This window comes from Electrophorus electricus, chromosome 6, assembly GCF_041902795.1.
Source record: "Electrophorus electricus isolate QZ-2024a chromosome 6, ASM4190279v1, whole genome shotgun sequence".
NCBI classification, from domain to species: Eukaryota; Metazoa; Chordata; class Actinopteri; order Gymnotiformes; family Gymnotidae; genus Electrophorus; species Electrophorus electricus.
This window is the reverse complement of record NC_137502.1, coordinates 13,481,315-13,504,873: the sequence shown is the minus strand read 5'-3', so window position 1 is coordinate 13,504,873 and position 23,559 is coordinate 13,481,315. Positions and strand designations below refer to the sequence as shown.

The 23,559-nt window shown below is 37.3% G+C and overlaps 1 protein-coding gene across 5 annotated transcripts; it reads left to right on the top strand.

The window, feature by feature from the left end:
• The first annotated feature begins 323 nt into the window (after positions 1 to 323).
• Positions 324 to 23,549, top strand: nptnb (neuroplastin b). 5 transcript variants are annotated; one of them, XM_081715585.1, is made up of 10 exons: positions 324 to 478; positions 816 to 982; positions 7,484 to 7,831; positions 11,057 to 11,240; positions 13,546 to 13,640; positions 17,343 to 17,479; positions 17,652 to 17,925; positions 21,701 to 21,722; positions 21,953 to 22,031; positions 22,508 to 23,549. In XM_081715585.1, the coding sequence occupies exons 2-9, from the start codon at positions 907 to 909 to the stop codon at positions 22,011 to 22,013; spliced, it is 1,197 nt and encodes a 398-aa protein (XP_081571711.1). In that variant the 5' UTR covers positions 324 to 478; positions 816 to 906; the 3' UTR covers positions 22,014 to 22,031; positions 22,508 to 23,549. The 5 variants fall into 5 exon arrangements, 4 of the variants coding, with proteins under 4 accessions (XP_081571711.1, XP_081571712.1, XP_081571713.1 ...); XM_081715587.1 differs by lacking the exon at positions 324 to 478 and adding an exon at positions 4,114 to 4,231 and having other exon boundaries at positions 602 to 982; XR_014124075.1 differs by lacking the exon at positions 324 to 478 and having other exon boundaries at positions 602 to 982; positions 21,953 to 22,119.
• Positions 23,550 to 23,559: the final 10 nt, after the last annotated feature.

Below are 23,559 nucleotides of genomic sequence, written 5' to 3'. Positions count from 1 at the left end.
TTATAATCCATTTTCGGAATAGCGCAAATATATACTAGGTTAGTAACTTCTACTCCACTGGCAGGCCTACATCCTTTTCTGTGCTTTTCCATAAGATGGCGCGTTACTAATGTAGAAACTGAGACATGAAGGATTTGTTAGCCATGATAGCATGGATTTTGCATTCGTCTGGTTCTGCTTTCGCAGTGGCCTATGGCAGCAGCTCATCTGACTTTAAGCCTATCAAGGCATGATTAGGATGACAAAATCCGCATGCATCTGCTCAACTTTACGATACATCACAAAATGGTTATAGTACAATAGGTTCACCTTGCGCGACCTCACGAGACCCATTATGGTGATAACGGTATAATGGCCCTGACCTATAGGGTGTTAGGATAGAGGAGTTAGCCATAGTTTAAGTTACATAAATTAAACCATATCTGTTTGAATACTTAACCACGACTGATCCTAAATATGAAAACACGTGACTAGTAAGGTACGTAAATAAATGATTTATCTAGAACACTCCCTAACTGTTGTCTAAATTTATAATATTTTTTCCCAATTTACGCGCGAGACCGTCTGCGTACGTACGCAGCATTGATCTGCTTAAATCCTTCTGTGGGGGCGCACACTGGCATCGAAGGTTTTCCAGTCTGCAATGCAATGACGGACACTGCTCCGCAAATGGCCAGCTATCCGCTTTCTTGAGATTTTCTGACTTCTTGCAGCCATTACTCCTGTACTGCCAAAAAATAATAGTTTTTTAAATAGCCTATCCAAGTGGTTTTGCTGTTATCTACGGTCAAATTTTGCGCATCCCATCATCTTAGGCTCTCCGTCCCGTCCTGCTCACCTACTGTCATCCACACTCCTTCAGAACGGCTCTGGACTGGTACCTGGTACTTCGATTGATACACAAGGATGTATTCCTATGCAAAGATGCTGGCGGCTGTTGTTCTCGGAAATGTCATACTACAGTATGTCTCATCTCAAAACGGTAAGGCTCAAGATGCCGTTATGGCTCGATATAGACTATACATCGTTCATTGTGGCTGTATAATATCCAGAAGCACCTGGGCTCTCTATCTATACTCTGCAATAGTATCCTTTTTGGTATGGGTGTGGGAAACGGTTTAGTGATATAGTGTTTGTCCTACAATAGAACCACACACACACACACACACACACACACACACACACACACACACACACAATCAGTTATATTTCGATTCTTCCTTAAGTGGGAATTACTGTTGGCCACGTCCGCGATTAGCCCCACGTTCCTTATTATGTCAGCTACGGGCCAAAGAGGATTCCCGATTCAGTAGTCTAGTCTATGGACTATGCAGCCTGCTGGGTTTGTTTGTTTGTTTGTTTGTTTTTGGTATGTGTTTAGATTTAATAATATATACAGTTATAAGATGTTGATTTGTTCGGATTGTAGTTTGGAATTTATCATAGTTTTCATAATATCATAGTTCATGCGTCGTCCTTTATATGCTATTTCGGTTTGTTTACACTGAGGCAATTTATTATGTACGTAGATTATTATTCACGCATATGTCTCAGTGGGGTTTTCCTATATTATACCGATAGCAAAAGTGACAAACGTAAATCTAATCACTGTTTATGAAGAGTAAGGATGTAAAGTATGTTTCGTACTCTAGTTCATTCATTAAAAAATAAATAAACAAAAAACCTTTTAACCCACCACACATCTTTTTGCGTTAAAAAGCAGGCTGATTCAGTTTACTTTAAAAACCTTTCTGGTTATCAGTTGGAAAAATTCATTAAACATGTAGTTATGTACACAATTGATAAATTATCTGTGGCGATTTATTTTCAGGATGACCTCATCAATCTGATCACAAAAAGTATATCTTGTAATTTTTTTATTCCTTTTCTTTCTTTTTTTTTAAATTTATTTATTTTTTGTTTGACTACACTACAACTGAACATTATTAGGCATCATATATATTGCAGTATAATTTTCTTATTGATAAATAAATTGACTGGTCACAGAAAGACATACAATGTAAAGTTTATATAGGGAGTTCATACACCGAGGGTCCCCATTACAGCATAGCAGAGTGTGAGAAGACATAGATTTTGGTTGATAAAATAAATATTGCTGGACAAAGTGAATTCGTACAAGGCTACACTGTGGTTTCATGATATTGGCTACTTTCACTGCCCTCATGTAACAATTCCAATCACCACTATACCTAATTATTACTTAATTTGTTAGAAATTACCACTTGATGTCTGGAGTTCTGGGCTGATAGCCTTGGCATTGACTGATTTCTAACAAAGGAGCTTGAGATAAACTGTATAGTATTGATAAAGTCTGATTTAAAAGTGTTGTGAAGTACAGTCTTATGACTCATACCTGTGAAGTGCAGCCTGTGTGACATATTTTAAATTCTATCCTAATCCAAAAACAACAACAAACAAATAAATAAAAACAGACAAATGACAGTGTCAGATGTAGTGCTGACATGCTCAATTCCATTCACTAATGTCATCCGAGGGGCCTGTTATTATGACAGCTTTTTTGAAGAATTCAGATGTCTTTAGAAGACCAAATTTAGTCAGCATGTATGGGGAATGTCCACCAGGTACCATTGCACACGGAGTGTATGGATGGTTCTCAGAGAGACAGATTCAGCAACAGATATCTGCAGGACTGTAAATAGCTTTGGTCCATTTTGCCGCATGTTTCTATTCTTGGAGCATAGACATGGAGCACAGAACTGTGGCTTTAACATTCTTTTGTGGAACTGAATCCACTAACTCTTGATGGGTTGAGTCACATGGTAGTTGGTGCCTTTCTCTGTGATATGAGGAAGGCACATTTCAATGAACAATTAAAGCTTACAAAGGAAAAACTCAGACTTCACAGGAAATATTCTTAGAGAATATTCTTAGAGCTCAGAATACTTGGAAGGGTCTTGGATTATGTCTGACCTGGGCTACATTTTACTTAGTTACATGTTGCTTGAATTCATAAATTGTACAATGCTTTTGTTATCTTTTATTAAAAAGAATAAGCTTAAAAGGGAAATAACAATTAAAACTCACATGTATCTTATTTACAAATAAGCTTTAATCTAAAGTGTCAGTAGCTTGGACCGAACTCTTTCTGACTACATGAAACTATTATAATTATTAAGGACATTCACAATCTTTCATTGTTGTTTTTGTGGTAATTAATGATATCCATTGCTGAACTATGGCAATTTAGAATAATCAGTACAAGTACACATGGCACACACTTTCCAGGTCCTAGAGATTTCAGGCATTTTTTGTGATGCACTGGAACAACAAACAGTTGGAGAGTGCCTTTAATGGACTTGGATATCATGCTGTTTCTGTCAAAGGTCAATTGTAATCCATTTCCAGGATGTCACTAAAATGTACTGAAGATAAGTAATAATTAACATTGGTATGTTTAGCTATCGGGCAAGAACTGGTGGTTGTTTATTATAAATATCATACTGAATGAGTTAGATGGAAGGGATGTTTAAAAAGAAATAAGATAATTTAACTGTAGGAGGTCGTTCGGAGTTAAATCTCTTTATATTGCTGTCATGCTTTAGAACATTGCCAGGTTCCATGTCTCAGGAGAGGCATACATCCCCTTTGTAAAATTCCTCATTACAAGTCTTTCTGAGTGGAGAAATGAGAGAGGAATGAGAGAAATACTGAAGCCATTGTATTGGATAGATCTATAATGAAGCCTTCAATCCTATTCAGTGAAAAGAGTTTTACTCATAAACAGCACTGTGAGATTTTGGCAGGCAGCCTCAGAGTATGTGTAGCAGTATAATCAAAGATCAATATGATGCCCCTGAAAAGTCTAGTTAATATAAGCTCTAAATACGTATACCATTTTAATGAATTAATGTCAGACACAATGTAGAAAGTAGTCTGTGCGGAGACTATAATGATAAATGTGATACGATGTTCCACTGAGGTGAACAGCTACCCTGACATACCAAAGGAGTGGCATAGGCAAGTAACACATCATTCTTCTAACCCATTACAGATTCTGACATTTGTAATTTGTACTTTTTTTTAAAAATCATGAAACATGAGACTGAAATCGCAGGCATGTACCCCACACAGACCTACCCACCTGTGCCTACGTAACTGCATGCACATGATGATGAAAGGCTGTTTGAGCAGTTTGCTGCATTACACAGAAGAGATTGTGGTCCCGGTAAACCTGTCCTCTGCCAGGCAGGTAAGAATTCAGCCTGCACAAGCACCTCAGTCATGATCTACCATCCACAGGAGAGCTCCTGTTCTCTTCTGGGAATGGAGATATGCAAGTGGTTCCCAAGGAGTCTCCAGTCAGACCTGAAAGCGTGTACACCTTCATTAGTAGTCAGTTATCTCTGGAGTTTGGTTTTCTTTTATAAAATGTGATGAAGCACTGGGTAAAGTTATTTTTTGTCATGTGTGATCATTAAGTGTAAATGCATGCACTTAATGTATAATATTGTGCATCAACAAGAGAGCATCCAACTCCCTAAATGAATGTATGCCTATATAGTAGCTGTAGCTATCTGTATGTCACTGCTGAAGTGCAGGCACTGGCTGTGTGTTGTGTGTAATGTTGTTTGAGGTTACCTAAGCCAGAGCTGAAATGTTACTTTTGCTGAAGGCATGGCAAGGTTATTCCCTTCACTATTTTTATGTGTTAGACGAAATCAGTCTACATAACCTATTGCTGCACCAGGGAATATAGGCCTAAGCCTGATCCAGTTATTTTTGGTTTCAGTGGATCCTTATGTTTTTTTTCTTTTTCTGTGAAAATGGTGGGTTTGGTCTGTTCACCAGGCTGCAAGCAGCTCCACACACAGATGTCTCCATAGTAGAAGAATATAATTATGGCTCACATTAATAAGCTTCTGGCAGGGAATTCAGCTGAAGTGAAAATCTAATCTTACAGCTGTCCATACAGATGGAGACACTGCTTTCATTTAGTGGTCTAATTTAGATGAGATGTAGTACTCAAAGAGGAATGGCCTTGAGTACTTGCTATTTGAATGGTGCAAATGATCCCAACAAATATGATCCTAAAGTCAAAGCCAGTTCAGAGACCAAAAAAGCTCCAAGTCACTGAACACTCTTGTCCTGTTTACAGCTAAAATTTTCAAGCTCAGCTGGATAGTGGATTGCTAACTTTCATTACCAGATATTAGACGTTTACAAATGATAAAATATTTCTTTTATTTTTAGGTGAAATCCAGAAAGTATTCTCATTCTGGTCAATAAATTCTCTCTAGGTTCTGAATTATTTTATGCTTAGTAGAAAGTCACCTCAATTTTACAGAATTACAAGACCGAATTAACCTTATGTATGGATTATTTTTCATTTAGTAACAATTTCTGAATTCTTCAAAATCTTAATTGTAAGAACAGATGAGCTGACAAAATATAGTATTGCACACTCATACAGAGGTTTATTACAGTATTCAGTATAGTCCTTAGCAATGTTATTTTTATTTGTGTATGAGAAAGACTAAGAATGCATTCACAGAATTTGCAGGGCAATCATTTGCTATTATTATGGGTTCTAATATATATATATATATATATATATATATATATATATATATATATATATATTTTTTTTTTTTTTTTTCATTCTAAAATACGCCTAAATTGCTAAAAAATAATACAAAAGTAACATCAGTAAAATTAGAGTTCCCATCTAGATACTTTGTAGATGATTAGTTTATCTTTAACTAATCATTCAACTGAATATTAATTCAATGCAATTGAAACATATACAATATTTTATTAAATCTAACCCTAAACCTTCCCCAACCTTAATTTCAACCGAAAAACTAAACATAATTGTAAACTTTACTCTAACCTTAACCCTGTTGATAGAATCTCCTGATTTCCAGTTGATATTTTTGTTGCAATTTTTGCATTTGTAGATAATCTAAAGGGGCCATCAGAATAAAGCATCATTCGAGCTCCATTCACCACTGGCACTAGTAGCATCTTTTTTCTGGCATTCTCATATTCCAGTTGTTTTTTTTACAACACTCCACCCACTGATCTTATGCCAAGTGTGACTCAGGCAGTGAGACGCATCACACTATGCAGGTACTACTTATATAGTGACCTGTTTGCAGCTGATTCTGTTGGAAGCCTCAAAGTTAATGCTAATCGATTACTGAAAACAGGAATAAGCTTTAGAACTGTTGATGGTTTTGGTGAATAAGTGAATATGGAATGTAGAATAGAGCATAGTGAGCATAGTATTCAGTCCAAGAACTGAGTGATGATGCTACTTTTTCTCTCTCTTCATGTCACGCAGTAAGCCCACGACGGCTTCGTGTTACTGCTCAGAATTTTATTCTCATAATAGTTTATTGTAATATGGCTCCTACAAACAACAGCATGATTGTGACAGAAGGATTAATTATGAGAGTGAAACGTCATGCGCACACACACCCCCACACCAGAGGGTGGGTCGCTGAACTCAGCAGTTAAGGGAATCCCAATTCTACAAAGAGCCCTTGAAACTTTTTTTTTTGCTGCATTTAATGCAATAACTTGTTTATTAGTTATGTCTAGTTATGAGTATTTATGCATATGAGTATTTATAAGTATATAGTGACATGAAAAATAAGGCAATTTCAGCAATGTTGTGTGTTAATATTTTTTGTTAATGCAGTAATTACAGTGAATATTTCTTTCTAAAACATTTAAATGATAGAATGCGGCGTATGTATAGCTCTATGTAGTATTTCTTTACCTTTTATAAATGTATAAATCTCGAACAGTATCTTTGTATGTTTCAATTTCTTTTTTTATTTGTGTAGGGAGGGTGGTTATTCAATATATGCAGACATCTGCCACATTTGGATATTGTGTTTTGATTATGTCATCTTTTCCATTATAAACATCCAGTGTCTTGCATGCTACTCATAGTACTGAAAACAGTGTATTTTTACCTTGAAGATAAACCTACATTGGGTATGTCCAGAGAGGGGATTCACTGTAATTGTAGTAGACCCCTTGATACTGATACATTAATAGATATAAAATTATAGGTAGAACTAAATAATTGGGCCTTTCTGATTTAAATGTTGTACTGATGCTGAGAATATTTTTGAAGGATCACTGACCTCTACTGAAGGCCTTCTAACAAAGTTCCAGCAAGTCAAAAGACGTATTACGAAATCTGTCAATGGCCCATTAACCTGTTTCTCACTAATGCATTCACCCTCTTGCTCTTTTATCCTGTCTTTTGCTATATTCAAACTGTTTCCCAGTCATATATAATTTGTGGCTTGCTGCTTCTTGATTTGCTTTTGATCATTCTTCTTTCATTTTTCAACTGATCCATTTTATTTTACACCCCTGCATTCCTTGGCCTTTCCCTCCCCTCCCCTCCCCTCCCCTCCCTTCTCCCCACCCCCATCCTCCTTTCCATGTCCCCCTGTCACTCTGAAACCCTCTTCCTCTCCAGCTGGGTTTGTGAAGTCGCCCATGTCTGAGACAAAGCTTACGGGGGACACCTTTGAGCTGTACTGCGACGTGGTTGGTAACCCCACACCGGAGATCCAGTGGTGGTATGCTGAGATTAACCGGGCGGACTCCTTCAAGCAGCTGTGGGACGGTGCCCGCAAGCGACGGGTGTCCATCAACACGGCATACGGCACCAATGGCGTCAGTGTGCTGGGTGTCACTCGCCTTACGCTGGAGGACTCGGGGACCTACGAGTGCCGGGCCAGTAACGACCCGCGCCGCAACGACCTGCGACAAAACCCTGCCATCACCTGGATCCGAGCTCAGGCCACCATTTCCGTGTTGCAGAGTGAGTGGTCTATATGTACTGTAGTGAACAGATGGTGAAACGTCTAACGGTCTCCCCCCTTATACTCTCACCCAGTTTCCTAGCATTGCCTTCTTCAAACCAGGTGTGTTACATCACTAGCCACCCTGACAGGCTAAAAAAGAGAATTAAGAAAGGGAGAAAAGCAAAACTTCAACCACTTATCCCCCACTACATTTTGTATATTTTTAAGTCAAATATATATATATATATATATATATATATATTTCAATGAACTTATATGTTTTTGGTAAGCATTTTTATTTTATTTTTCCCATTGTATATTCAAATGTTTATCTTCCTTTGTCTTTAAGAAATACTAAACATACATTTATAGCATTGGGCAGACACATGTAGATATTTATCAGGGTGACAATACATGCACTGCCTGGGAATGAAACCCATGAGCTTGCTGTTATTAGCACTACCTGCCCTACCAGGTGAGCTACAACAGTTTAGTCACCTCTTCTTTCTCCTAAACCCTGGAAGCCTCTTGTTGTGGATGACCACAAACCCAGACAAATGCCCCAGTCTCTGTCTGCCTTCCTCTTCCTCCCACACCACCCTCCCGCACCGTACATGCAGTCCATTCTGGCTGTTCCTGTCTTGCTTCCTGTCTTGCGTCTTTGGACATTTCTTTTTCCTTAATTTTAACAGCGTAATTATTTTTTTTCAGATGGATCGTACTGTACTACTAGGATACTTTCTTTTGAGGCTATTTCCATTTTATTTACCTTTTGTGTTTCGTGGGTTATTTATTTTTTAACCCAACTTTTTGTGCTCTTGTCTGTAACACGTACACCTTACGGCGTCACGTGTTTGTGCATTTTGCCGTTAGAAAAGGGTGGATAGTATAAGAAGACACAAGGAAGGGCAGAACCCATCTAGCAATGTTTGCCTTTTTCCTATATCTTATTGTCATTTAAAGCAACAATATGATAAAGAAATAAACTAATATCATATTGTTATAGTCTAACATCTGATCCTAAAACAAAACAAACCCAAACCAAGCACTGGCCTCTGAGCCAGCTGAACCTGTATCACCTTGTGCCTTCTTTGCAGTAATTGTTTGCCCACAAATCAGTAATGACATTATATTCTATCCTGCTGTGCTCTTTGCCTTTGAACTTTCTGAAACAATGGGCATCAGCTTGACCCCGTTCATTTGTGTATGGCTCAGCAACCTGTTCACTGAAGCAATGGGAAAAAGGGGATTGTTGGTCAACTGCAGCTTTTCCGTGCTTTTGGAGGCTTGCAAGAATTCCGTTTGCTTCTTCCGCCCTGCTCCTCTCTCATAACAACTACTGCTGTGCAATCTCCAGAGACTGCACTCAAGTCCCAACACGCTGGCTGTACACAAACGAGAACTCACTTCTACAAGGACTATGGGCTTTTTTGCTTCTTTGTTTTTGTTTTGGTTTTTATTTAATATTTACTTGGGAACCCTCAGGATGTTTGGTCTTGATGAAGTACATGATATGAAAAAGTGGGGCAACTAAAATAGAAAATTCAGTACTGAAGTACCCTCTGAACATGATATATATTGTCATTACTGAGAGTCAGTGTTTTCATATATACATGTAATATGCATTATCACATGTATATAACAGGCTATACATGATTAAGGCATGGGGAAAAGAATGTATAGTTTGTTAACATGACAGCATCCAAGTACATGGTGGTCTTGTCTTAGCTTTGTAGTTTTACTGTGTAGGTTTGTGCTTGTGTCTACAACCTGTCATAGAGCAATGTGAGCAATCTTGCTCTGATTATCTCAAATTTGAACCACCAATTCCTTATTTCACTTAAGGTTTTTTTTTTAATGTTTTTTGTTTGATTGTTTTACTGTTAAAGAATTCTAAACTGTGTGAGCTTTCATTGAGGTTAATATTCAATAAATGAAAAAAGTAAAGACTCTACTGAGATTCACAGTGATTCATTGAGGGAGCCATATAATTTCTGCAGTGACAAGCAGGAGTAGCAAGATCAAAACTACTGGTTTAATATTGCCTCTTCCTCTGAGCAGGTGCTTCTTCCTCTGAGCACGTGTCCTGTAAGTGACCTTCCAAAGAGAATGCTGGATCACATGAACTTGAATGTCTTTCACTCTTGCTGTTGAATAAAGTAATGTGACTGCCATTTTTAATGCATGTTTAGGCCAGTGGCTTGTGCTCAAAGAAACTGAGGTGGATGTTTTGATCCTGGCCAGGAGGGAGGCAGTATATATGTGTGTATGTGTGAGAGAAAGAAAGAGAGAGAGAGAGAGAGAGAGAGAGAGAGAGAGAGAGAGAGAGAGAGAGAAAGAAAGAAAATTCCCTTTGGCTATTGGACATACCAAACTGCAAGAGAAGGTGTTAGGAATGCTAATTGGAGTCACTCCTAGCCCCCGCTCTTCCTCCAAAGCAGCAATGATCAAGGGGGTTTACTCTACAAGCCAGTATCAAGATTATCCCTCCCACCCTTTCCCGACCTTTTTATCCAACTGGGTATTTTGGTTACCATAGAAGCCCCACCCTGACGCAGAGAGGGAGGAGGTGAACCAGTAATTTGTTGTTTAGATCCAGACACAGACAACAATGCTGGTGTCATCTAACTTAAATCCTAATGGCCACTGCATTCTGTATTTAAAGGATTAATTAAAGGGAAGACATCGCACACTAGTATTGCTGATCATTAGAGCACTTCACTTGCTCAGACTATCCAGTGGATAGACCACCATTTGATCCTGATATAATTACAAGCATTACAAAGTACTATTAGGTTACTATTATGTATTACTAGCAATTATTCACCAGAAAATACATTAGTAGGTAGTTCCTGCATGCTAATTTTCAGAGCTTCATTATTTTTTCTCCTTCCAGGAAAGATGTGTTATGGCTGAAGGTAAGTATGGATATGAAAATGGTAGACCTCAGTGATTCAGTGGCAGATCTGTGATATAAAGATAATCAAACCAAGCAAGTCCAGTTTATAAATCTTCAGACAAGTGATACTTTAATACATTCGATGTGTTGTTAATTACTGTTAAAAGTGAAAGCTTGTTACAGTTATGTGTAGATTTGCATTTGGCATATGTGTGTCTGTGTTGTGTAGGCTCGCTTTTGTCTGTTTCCATACCTGTCACAAAGACCACAACAAGCTAAAGGAAATTCTGTATGAAGTCCCTTTCTCCTTTTTTAATTACTGATGGATTTGATTTTGTTTCAGAGCCAAAGATCAATGCCTCTGATCAGGAGATTCTGCCAACTAAGAAGCCACAGGATGATAACCCTTCCATCACGCTACAGTGTAACCTGACCAACGCTCACACCGCCCACCGGGAAAGCTTCTGGATGAAGAATGGAAAAGAAATCCAAAACACTAGAAAAGGCCTCAAGAACACAGCATTCACGTGAGTTTCATTTATGTGACAATTGCATTCTGTAAATTGCAAGTGATATTAAAATAATGCCTTGATAACAAGTATAACAAGTATAATCTTCTAGAACTGTCTGGATTTGCCAATGATTGGCTCCTATGACATGATCTTATGCTATATCATAATTATAATGTATAATAATCATAAAGCCTTTTCCTCACATCAAAATGCAGAAATGAATGTGTGTTGCCTTAAGGCCTCCTTGTTATAAATAAGAGCACATAATGTTGGGCTTTACATATAATAATCTAATAATCTATAATAATAAACATTGAAATATTATATAATGATTTATATATATATATATATATATATATATATATATGTGTGTGTGTGTGTGTGTGTGTGTGTGTATTAACACACAATGCTTACAGCATTTTATATTGCCATATCTTTATTTAAACAAATAAGGTAATTGATGAAAAGGTGTGCATGTGACATCCCAAATTTAAAAATAAATAAATGTAAAAAATGTTGGTTACTGGATCTTCACAAGGCTCATTGAGAACATATTTCAGAGGACCTCAGAAGAAAAGCTGAAGGTCATAGGACTGAGAAGAGCTACAAAAGCAGTTTTGAATAAGCATTTTGTAGGAAGTATAATAGTATGGGGCTGCAGTTCAGGACCTGGACAGCCTGAAGTTAGTGAGGGGCTGAGCTGAATTTGTGGCAGGAAATTGTACAGCAGAATGTCATTGCATCTATCAGTAATCTAAACCTCAAACGTGGGTGGTCGACTCATGCAACACAACACTGGTGTGACTCAAACAAGAAATTCTGTATTTTAGTATTGCCAAGTCAAAGCATTGCTTTAGAACCTTTGTGAAACTGTTGCATGGTTGGAAGCAGACTGTTTAAGCAAGACATTTAAATATACATGAAATTAAACTGTTCTATTTAGAGGGAGTGCCTAACTTCAGTCCTGGAGGCCTAGAATCCAGCACTATCCAGCTGGACTCCTGCCCTGCAGGAAAGAAGGTGGGCATCTAGAGCATAGAGGAATGGGCCAATACACCTTCCAACTGTTGCATAGGACTGATCAGCAGCTACAGAACCCATTTGGTTGATGTTACTGCCAATGAGGTTCCACGAGTTACTAATTATAGGGGTTCACATTAACCTTCTTAAAAAACAGGGTAAAATCTGTGTGCTGTAAATTATTGTGTGTTCAGATAAGTTAAGTAAGAGTGTTATATATTATTATGACTTAAATAAACAGATCAAATTTTAGAGCCATTTATACAGAAATTCATATAATTTAGAAAACCTTTCATAGAACTATATCTCTGCCAACAAGTTTTTAATGTTATCCTCAACAGTTTTTGCCAAACATTGTTAGCAGGTTGATAGCAGCTTGATATATTGAAAACTGGAGATCAAGAAATGATTATTAAAAAATGCATGAGAAAATATATATTTCAAATCTGTTTTAGAGTAATTAGGAATTCAAATGCAGCACAAATGATGCTGGTTCAGTGTAAAGGCTCTCAGCAGATGGGTCTTATTCACCATGGTTTCCCCCGACGGCATAATCCCAGCAATCCTATTATTCTTTTAGTAGTAAACCTCTGCATATATTATACATTATATATGTATGCAATATATAATGTATAATTTAGTAATAATCACTATAATATTTAACAAGACAAAATTTCCAAAATTTTTCCATGCTTTTACCTGAGCAACTCCTGCCTCCATAGCACCACTTATAGCCAAGTGAGATGTTTTTGAAAGGCAGTATCTTGTCAACCTGCATGCAAGTAATTCCCTAGTGACACTCATGTCTGGAGCAGACAGGATCCTGCCAGTAGCTCTTCTACGGCATAGTCAAGCATCCCATCTATTCTCCCAAAGCACATGAAGTTCAGCACAATGCTAAAATATGCCGTCATGGATTGAATTTACTTAAATAGCATACTGACATTGTGTTCTGACTTGTGGAGCATTATGTATGTTCAGCTCTGTTGGTTACCTCGTAAAAGGTATTGGTAACAGCTTTACATGCAAAAACACCCAGCATGGATGATGTATTGTGCTATGCAGAACATGTCAATCAAGGTTTGGCTGCTTAAGGTTAGGGTAACCAGTTCAGGTGTATGGTAAGTTATAGCATAGGTTAATAAGTATATAATAACCGTTATGCAAGCAAGCTGTCTTTTCTGGCAGTAGCCCTTTCTGCTCAGTACTGATTCCATGTACCGAATCTCAAGTCTGCCAGTACCAAGCACTAATCTGGGTGAAATGTCCTGTTGTATGTGTGTGTGTGTGCCTCTACTAGATTGAGCAAACCAAGAGCCGATGATGCAGGAGAATACATGTGTGTTTACACCTTTGACATGGCCCCCAATGCCAACGCTTCCATTGAAGTCAAAGGTGGGTTTTTCTGAGTACAAATGCTGTAAATGACATATAAATGGTTAACAGGGAAAGCCCTTTCAAATATGGCACCATATGTATTGTTCCAAATGTTCAGTACTGTTTGGTCCAAACATGAAATGATTGCTCAGAGCCACAATAACTCTTTATATTACAGTATTCATTGTGAACAACATGTACAGCAGCATCAAAGTTATAACTATATTTCACATTAATTCTGCTGCAGACTAGATTCACAGGCATAGCTCAGGAAAACTCTGGTATTAATAAGTGAAAAGGTTTTCAGTTATGAGGTCTTGATGAGGTATTCAACTCCAACCTTCTAAATATGATTGAGGTTATTTCTAAATTGCCTTCATATGGAAACATACACTGCTATAGAGAAACAAAAAACTACAGCAATTTGCCAGAGCGATAGATCCAGACATTTAGCAAAAAATCTAGCTTTGAGTGCACTAATGCAGACAGAGTGAGATTTGGTCTCATTATTTTTCTCCACAGTCAAAAACAAAGAATCCTCTGGACAATCACTGTCATTCATACAAGATAGGAGTTTGACTGAAAAGCCCACTTACTAGTAGAATGTGCAATTTACTACAAAAGTTCTCGGGCCCAGTCTTCGGGGTCCATGCATGACAAATTTCTCTACATAACCATTATACATAACTGAAAGGTACACAAAGCACAATGGACATGACTGTAAAATTCACTCACACCCAAGAATCAATATTGTCTTCATATCTAGAAATTATCAGAGCATTTCTAGGTGTACATTCCTGAGAATCAATATTTTAAAATAAAGATTACAAGAATAGAGCTGTCCTCCTTTACAGGATTATCTCCTATAAAATAATACTGGAAAACCACATTTACAACCATTTGAAATCAAACTACATTTTGATAGACAATTCGTAATGGCCCATAAATTAAATGAAGCATTTACTGCATCAGGTCTATGCAGGTCTACAATGCATTCCAGGCAGAATCACCCCCTGCAGCCTCAGATCTGTGAAACAATGAACAGTCTGAGCTTGCTTACACGCTCTTCACAGTTAAGACAATTTGTTTTGACACTGCCATCATGTGCACTGAGCATGCCTGGACCATTATGTCAAAGCTGTTTTAAGCGTGGCCTGGTTACATAATACGCTGATGCTGATGTCTGCTTGGCTCGGACTTTGCTGCTCCTAGCCTGGTGGGGGACAGGATGCATGCACCACACATACTGCACCCGCATTCCCAAAGAGATCTCACCAGAATGAGCTCAAACCACTGTACCCTTTTCAGTTATTAGCTCTAATCAGTAGCTGTGCTCAGAGCTCATTTTCAGTGCACCAATGACAATCAGCTCATCTCACAATAGAGGCATAGTAAAAATGACATGCAGATTCACTTTGGTTTTGTGTTCACAGTTCACATAATCACATTTATTTATTTCAAACATTTTATAATATCAATGTCCTTTTGGCTCAGAAGAAAACACTGCACCAATGTGCTTCCTGCCCACACAATAACATAAACTCATGACCAATAAAAATAAAGAAATAACATAAATAAATCAATAAACCCTGGATACTGATCTATATTAAATCTACGCCACAGTCATGAATGGGGCCTTCTAATCCATTGCACGAAACCTGTACAGGTTGAAGGAGGCAAGGACTGCTCTGCTCCTCACTATTCTGTGCTCCACCCCCAGCTCTCGTGTCCTTGGCACCTCTATCTCTCCAGCTCTCAGCTCTGAGGGAACAGATGGAGGCTTGTGTGCTGGGGTGGGATTAAGGTCTGAATCCACTTCCAGCCATTTCTAATGGCAGGAGTTATTGTCCACGATGATAATCTGTCACTGCTCACACACGTATTGTGCACTGATAGTAAGAATTTCTTTATATTTTTAAATCCTTTTCAACATAATTTGATATGGATTATTTGATAACAGTAAGTAGATATATTATAGCTTTGTGTGTACATAATCCATATTCCTTCATTTATTTTTTCTTTATCTCTACATAAGGCAAGCTACATAAACTGTCTACACACAATTATGCCTTAGAATTCAGCTACATGGGTGGCTACAGAAGTGCGGCTTCTTCTTCATTTCAAATAAATTCATTATTAGCTTTTCCTTTTGGCACCTTTTATTGTCTGTCAGCAGAGTATTTTCTCTGTTCCATGTATTGTTGGCTTCATTCATTTCCTTTTGGTATGAGTTACACATCCTGTTTCAGGGAAACATAAGTAAGGAGACTGAGGTTTCCCTACAAATAGCTTTCAGATACAGCTATATGCGTCACTGCAGTGTTACCAATCTCTTTCTAGCAATGATCACATGTTCATGTATACACACTTCCACTGAGGATCAGCATTTGGAGGCACGCCAGAATGAAACTGTACAGTACTAAAAGCATTATCTGCATAGGGGCTAGGGGATTGACTCTGAGGAGAAGCATGTGAGGATAGTGCAAGGCTAAGCTCCTGCTCATCATCCTATTCCAGCCCCACATGCTCAAATGCGAATACACAATCCTCAGCTAGCACGTGTGCACCATAATTAGAGTGTGATGTCACCCATGTCCTAGGCCACACCCACCCTATCCTCCATATTCACAGTAGAAAACACTCGCTCCAGGCGCCTTCCCAATCCTGCTTAATTGCATGGAAGGAATTGCTGTAATGTTGGGGATTAACATAAAGCTGCAGCAGATATCTGTTCACTGCATAGCTGATTTGTGGTCAGTAGCCAAAATGTCCCACATTTTGGCAAAAAAATGCTGCTTTTAATACAAGACATTTCTTGGCAAATGTTCTCAACTGGCACCTAATAAGAAGCTGATGTCATGAGAAAGCACACATTGAGAGCCTTAAATAATACACACAAGGGTTTTAAATTTTTAATTAAAGATGTGCCATATGCCTAATATCTTGCCTTCAATCATTTTTATGTCTTGGGATTTTAATTCATTGTTACACATTAGCACTTTTCTTCAGAGATGTCAGTCTGTACAACTACTGAACCATTGACAATCTAACAACTAAGAGAAAGAGCAAGACACAAGTGAGTTTCAAACAAAAATGAGCTTTAATGAAAAAAATGCAGCAAAGGATAAACAGGAGTGAACTGAGGGCAAAAAATGTAACAGAAGTACACAAGCAAAAGGAAAATAAGGCAAACAAAAGACTGAGTAGGCTTGACATTCATAGTCTTGCGAGACAGGCTTTCATGAAGGAGAAGGTCAGTGCAAAACACTGATGTGATGGTCCCCTGTACTTAAGTAGGGAAGATGTAATGAGATGTAGGTGTATGTCATAATTAGTAAATAGGCGATTGTGAACTTGGAAGTGGTTGTATGTCATGACTGGTGGAGGGAGTGGTGATTGACGGGCAGAGGTGTCTGATTGGCTGGAGGAGGGTGAATGGGGCTGTGTGTGTTTGGTTAGGTGTTGGCCGGTGCATGACATAATGGATGAATTAGTATTAAATATAGGATACTATTTAAAATTTAGGGTACTTGGGATTTCAAATACATGTCACATTAAAAAGTGCAGTTTTTAAAATAAACTTTATTTTACTTTATTTGATAAGCAGTGTATCAAAGAACAATTGTAACTTCACATATACGAAACTCATTATGTAAAATCATATTTAAAAAAAAAAAAGAAAAGGAAAAGATATCAAGAAGTATCTTCTCTTTTACTTAGCGGCTCCTGAAATCACTGGTCACAAACGGAGTGAGAATAAAAAGGAAGGAGAGAGTGCACTCTTGTACTGCAGATCTGTGGGATACCCACATCCCATCTGGACATGGCGGAAAAAAGTCGGCCAGGGATCATACATAGTATGTAATGTGCTGTACTGTTCTAGTGTCATCTCTAGTATACACAAGGAATTTTAAACTCTGATCTTTACAATTAACATGACATGGTGTAATTCTTAGTATTTATGACTGCAGTTATAGATTGTTCAGATATGCATTATTTTCCATAATGTACATTTTCCTCACTCCCCAGGACATCGACAACAGTACTGGACGCTTTTTCATCATCAACAAAGAAAATTACTCAGAACTCACTATTATAAACCTTGACATCAACACGGACCCCGGTGAATATGTTTGCAATGCCACCAACGTTATCGGCTCTAAAGAATCAACATCCATCCTGCGGGTGCGCAGTCACTTGGCCCCACTTTGGCCCTTCCTGGGTGTACTAGCTGAAATCATCATCCTGGTGGTCATCATTGTCGTTTATGAGAAACGCAAGAGGCCAGACGACATGCCAGACGGTAGGCAAATCTCAAATTATTTTTATTCACAACCGCCATGTTTTATAATACATTTGAGAACATGTCAAAATGTCACAATTTAGTGGAGAATGCTAATTATCTGAAATCCAGTAGGACAATTACACAGCATATGTTGTCCAAGGCAAAGAGGCTGTTGTGTCTCATTTTTAATGACACAATACTTTCTTAATTTTTTTTAATGCTTTACTTGGTGATAAGACAGGAAATACCTGAAAATCCTTCAGTTGTAGTGTTTGATAATACATTTATTTAGGACCTACAAAATCCATTGTCAGATTGCTCAGAGCAGGTGATATGAGTGTTTACATGTTTGATAACAGGATAGGATCAGTGTCAATGTTTAACACCAGACAGTCAGAGTAGGCCCAGTGGAAAATACTGACCTCTGTTTACCTGATGTTATTTTGGGGGTGAATACTTTAACAGCAGGTATAAACATAAAGAACTGACTGGTTTTAAATGACAAGCCTTAGCAAATAATTGGGCCTATATGTGACCTTGAAAATATCTTTGTGCATGTGATCTTATAGATGTTTTCACAATTCCATACTCACTAATCTTTCCTTGTGGTCACACCAAGAGTGGACACAGGAGAATAATCTAGGCCAGAGCCAATGATTCAATGTTTCTAATATAGGACTGTCAAAAAGCTAGTGGTAGGGAGATGTAGATGTATGTTAATTTGACCTTTGCAGCTACACATTAGGGCATCTCAGAGCCAGAGGTGGTCTAGAGTTACCCTTTAAATGAACCGAGGGGTATGATGTTGCACAAATACAGATTTAAAAACATGAATTATTACCCATTGGTTCAAATGCAGAACCAACTTCTTATTATTATAAACACAACTTTTTTTAAAACTAATTTTCATATTTCAGGTAAACACTGGTATTCTCTATTTGAAGCAGTCATTCATCACTGAAACTCATATGACTTTAGAAGATTATTCAAGGGGCACAGACAAAGATCCTTTTTAAAATAAAGGCTATTGTTTTCTGGAACCAAGTACTGTTTACTATTCTGGACATTTCTGCCTTACAAATAGTTACATGACCTTAGTTGTTTACCCCTAGGAGGTGTGCAGACATCATTTCTATTATATTCTATGAATCACCAGAGCATTCTATACTTAGAAGAGACATTACATGAAGAAACATTATTTGATACACTGAAAGTGGCCAGTGTTTCAGATCTCAGGTCTTACTGTATAACAGCTTTAAAACTTAACAAACAAAAAACTAAAACATGTTTGTGTTAGGGTGGTTGTGTAGGTGTTTTAGGACTCTTTGCTTGCAGTTACACAGTTTAATCAAAGTCAGGATCACTTGCACCAGTGTTTCCCACCATCATTGCGATAAAAACTGATCGTGTTTTTTGAGTCTCTCAAAATTTTTGAGTCTCTGAATTCCACAATTTAGCCTACTTATTGTTCTAAAAAGTTACAGAAACTTTTAACATTATTCACTTTCATGTACCAAGTAGAATTTCAAATGCAGGTCATTAAATAATATTTGTTTGATTAAATAATATTTGTTTTGCTGACAAATATTGCATTTGTCAGATTTTGAGGTCACAATTTGCTGTTAGCAAGGCTAAATGAGGTCACTTTTGCTCCATTGGCAGACAAAATAGTCTGACAAACGGAGTATTACAGGAAACGAACACAATTATCTTGCTAACTAAAATATGAAGATGCATTTAAACATATTTGCAGACAATACTAAAGGAAACTGAATTCAGAAAAGATTGTGCTTTAAATTATTTGTCAATGGAAGATTACAGTACACTAAATGTAACATCGAAATGGTTCATGTACTGCTTAGCAACAGCTCATGCCTTTTGATGCTCTTTTTTCAGAGTGAACAATTGAGTTTTTACATAAAAGGGTTTAAAACTGCTTTGTTTTTTCCCTTCTCCAAATGGCATCATATTCTTTGTTGGTGGTAAGTTTGATAACTTGCATGTCTTTGGAAATGTCAGCTTCTGTCTTCTCTCCATCCAGACCATGATGTTGACACTAGTTAACCCAATTATTTGATTTGGAAAACCTTAATTTAGTGCAAAGTAATTATAACAGAATGTTGTAGATTCTATACCTTTTCATTTAATTTTGTTGCTGGATACGCATCTCATTTTGGACAATCAGCCTCTGACATGTTTGATGTAGGTGCACACTTTGCAACAATCTTTACAATTCTTTGTAACAATCCTTCATTAGTCTTAAGTGGCATTTTCTAATACTTTTAGGGGTAACTTCAAACTTGTGAAGGAGTACTAAACAGTCAGCACTGTTTGCAAGTAAGAGGCAACTGGCATTTATTGTACAAACACATCAATGGCCAATCAAAAACATGCTGATCTAGAATGCTCATTGTGAAATTACAAAAACTTAATCTCATAAATACCATTGTGATCTCAGACATATTTAAGATATGTTCAAGATGTTAGAAATCCTACCATAACACGATCAAACAAAACAAATATCGAAACTAAAGGATGTTACTCTTTCTTTCTTAGATATTACATCTTAAAGTCTGTAAGCCTATAGTGCAAACTGCAGTCTGCAGACTCTATATACGTCTTCCTCACCCTTTGAGTCACCAAATGACCCACAGTCAGCTTTCATATGATAACAATAAAGCTAAAATGAAAACAATATGCAAACTACAGAAATTATATTGGAATTTCTTTTCTGCTCACTGCATTGAATACTACTTACCATCACAAGAAGGGGAGGTGGGGTGGTAGATTAAGATCCTAATATAATATTAAGGTCTTTCTGACTGAATAAGAAATAAGGTCATAATGCTTTGAAGTCCTCACAATTATTTTACAATTCATGAGGGGTTTTGCTTTTCATATTTAACATCAAGACATTACGTCTAATAAGTATATGGCTTGCTATTTCAGAAAAAGGGCCCTCTATGGTAACAGCCAGAGTACTTGTCCATGTTTTTTGTTTGTTTCGTTTCTAGAACCTATGACTTATGTGAACCCAAGGTTCTTTAACATTGTATAATTTTTACATGTGCTTCATCTAAATAACTACATTTGTTGTCACTTGACAATCTGCAAAAGGTCATGTGAAAAATATTCATAAATTTAACAAAGATTTTTCCTGGGTTTGATGAGAATGGCTTGAATGTATCAATCAGCTGTATTGGCTGTTAGCTGAGCTTAGGCAGTTAATGTCTAGAAGCCATACTGTCCTGTCTCCAAATATAATCTATGTGGTGTAATGCACTGTTGAATGCTGCTGCCCTCAAGCTGTGGATGCATGCTGTTTTCAGTCTCACAATCATGCTAACCAAGTACCTTCATCCATATCGATGTCAGGATTTTATGCTTCCTGGTAGACTATTTTCACTTACATAAGTAATTAACCCAAAAAGTGTAAACTATTGAATGGCTCAAGGTTTCACAGATATCTTTCAGAATCACTTATGCATCAGTACTGAAGTCTTGACAGTACTTCATTCCGATTCTTGCAGAGATGCCATTAGTGAATATTCGACTCAACTATAAAACCACACAACAACAGATCAGTAGGAGTTACTCCATTCCATATGCTGAAATATAATATTCTCAATCATGTTTCTCATACCATTAATGCTATGTACACTTTCTAAGACATCTTAGAACAAATAATCTTAAAACTGTAATCTAAAATAAACTAAGGATTTAAACTACTGTTCATTTTTTAAAACCCATTTTTAATTTTTCTTCCTCTCCTATTTACCTGTACCTATTGAAGATGATGAACCAGTCGGAACAATGTAAGAGCTGTTTTAACACATCTGTCACATATGACTGCATATTACATATCCTAATGTTCATCATGATAAAACAATAATGTACAAAATTACAATAATCTACTAAAGTTGAATTAAAATGTCTTTTAATCACTTATAATACTAATATAATATTGTCTATCCACTACACAAAAAGTTTTGTTTTTTTCTTCTCTCTCTCCCTCTCTCTCCCTCTCTCTCTTTCTCTCTCTCAGGAAAACAAATTCTACTAACAACCACAAAGACAAAAACCTGAGACAGCGGAACACCAACTGAGAAAACAGGCTTTGGAAAGTGAGCATTACTGCATTACTGCTAGTGCTGTAGGACATCAACAGATTTCATTTAGCAGACTTCACAGGGAACTTCACTGGTCCCAATGGTGAGGTCACATGGGGCTGCAAACTGCTATACCATCTTTCTCTAACAATGCCATAAATTGGCTATATTAGTCAGCAATGAATTAATGAACTATCATACAGTACATATAGAAAAGGGCCTAGACAGATGCATGTGATATGTTGAGAGACACAAGCATACATTCCAAACCTGACAAAATGAACAGTCTGCTGCCTATAACTTCATATATATATATATATGCCAACAGGGAACTATGACCTGAACCACACCATAGCTTTATATGACTATCACTGTTGGCCTCAACATACCTGGAATTCAAAAGATGCACAAAAGAAAAAGAGCAACAAGCTAATGTGCAGTGTTCTTGTTTCCCCTGCTCCAATGTGTTGTTCTTGCTTCCTGCTCCATAGAAGACTGCACATCTCGACCGTATGAAAGTATCCAAGGAGAAAAGGAGCTCCTGGCCGTTTCTAAAAAGCATATCCTGCCTCACTCAGTGAATGAAAACAAAAACAGCATAACACTGGCAGAAAAGAACAATAAGGACTGTCTTAAGCATGCCTTATTCAGTCTACCGGTGTGTGGTATATGAGAATGGGTGATTCAATTCATTCAAAAGGTGTGCACATCATTTTTTCTCTGTGTGCTGTTACATTTTGTTCTAGCATATCATCATATATCCTTTTTCATATTTACATATTGTGTCGAATGCATGCTGTAACATAACCTAATGACAGTTCTTTTTTTATTGTTATTTATTTCTGTGGTGTTGCATCAAAAATAATTACCTTTGTTTTTTGTCACCAAATGGAGAGAAAATTATATGCTCATTTAGTTCTTTGTACAGTTTATCATCAATTCTTGAAATTAAACAAAGGTGTTCTATCTAAAGCTGGACTTCCAGAGCCTAGCTGTGAATGCCAGAGCAGTATTTAATCAAGGAGAACTGTCTATGTATTAAAGAATTTAAAAAGATGGATAAATGTTATTTATTTTCTAGAGTTACCTAGATGTCTTGTACAGGTTACGCTCTTTAAGTGTTCAAATATTATAATAGCATATCTGTAAAAAGCAAAGAATATATCTTTTTTTTATTCTCTTTGTCCTCCAAACCATGTTTCTTTTTAGTCAGATATGATTCTTGTACAGCATGGCTATTATCCTATGCAATATGTATTCAAATAGATCTATTGACAATTGTAAGGTGGGGAGCATTTGTTTTGATGAGTTTCACAGACTAAGCTTTAAATGTTGTGGGATCATCAGGATGCAGGAATAGCATAAATGCACTGCTGTAGTTGTGTGACTACTCCTCCTACAGAAAATGGCATATCAGTGTGTTGCAGTGCAACTGGACCAATATATAAAGGTGGCACTTGCTGGAGCTAAAGCCATTACAATAATTATGTGAGACCAACTGTTCTTTTTAAAATAAAGGCTCCAAAAATATGAGTTCACGTGT

Bases quoted from the DNA above. Each gene is read 5' to 3' on its own strand.
- nptnb (XM_081715585.1), top strand. From the start codon at position 907: ATGTATTCCTATGCAAAGATGCTGGCGGCTGTTGTTCTCGGAAATGTC. The intron at 7,832-11,056 runs GTGAGTGGTCTA...ATTTTGTTTCAG, and splicing joins CACCATTTCCGTGTTGCAGA to AGCCAAAGATCAATGCCTCT. The intron at 17,480-17,651 runs GTATGTAATGTG...CTCACTCCCCAG, and splicing joins TCGGCCAGGGATCATACATA to GACATCGACAACAGTACTGG.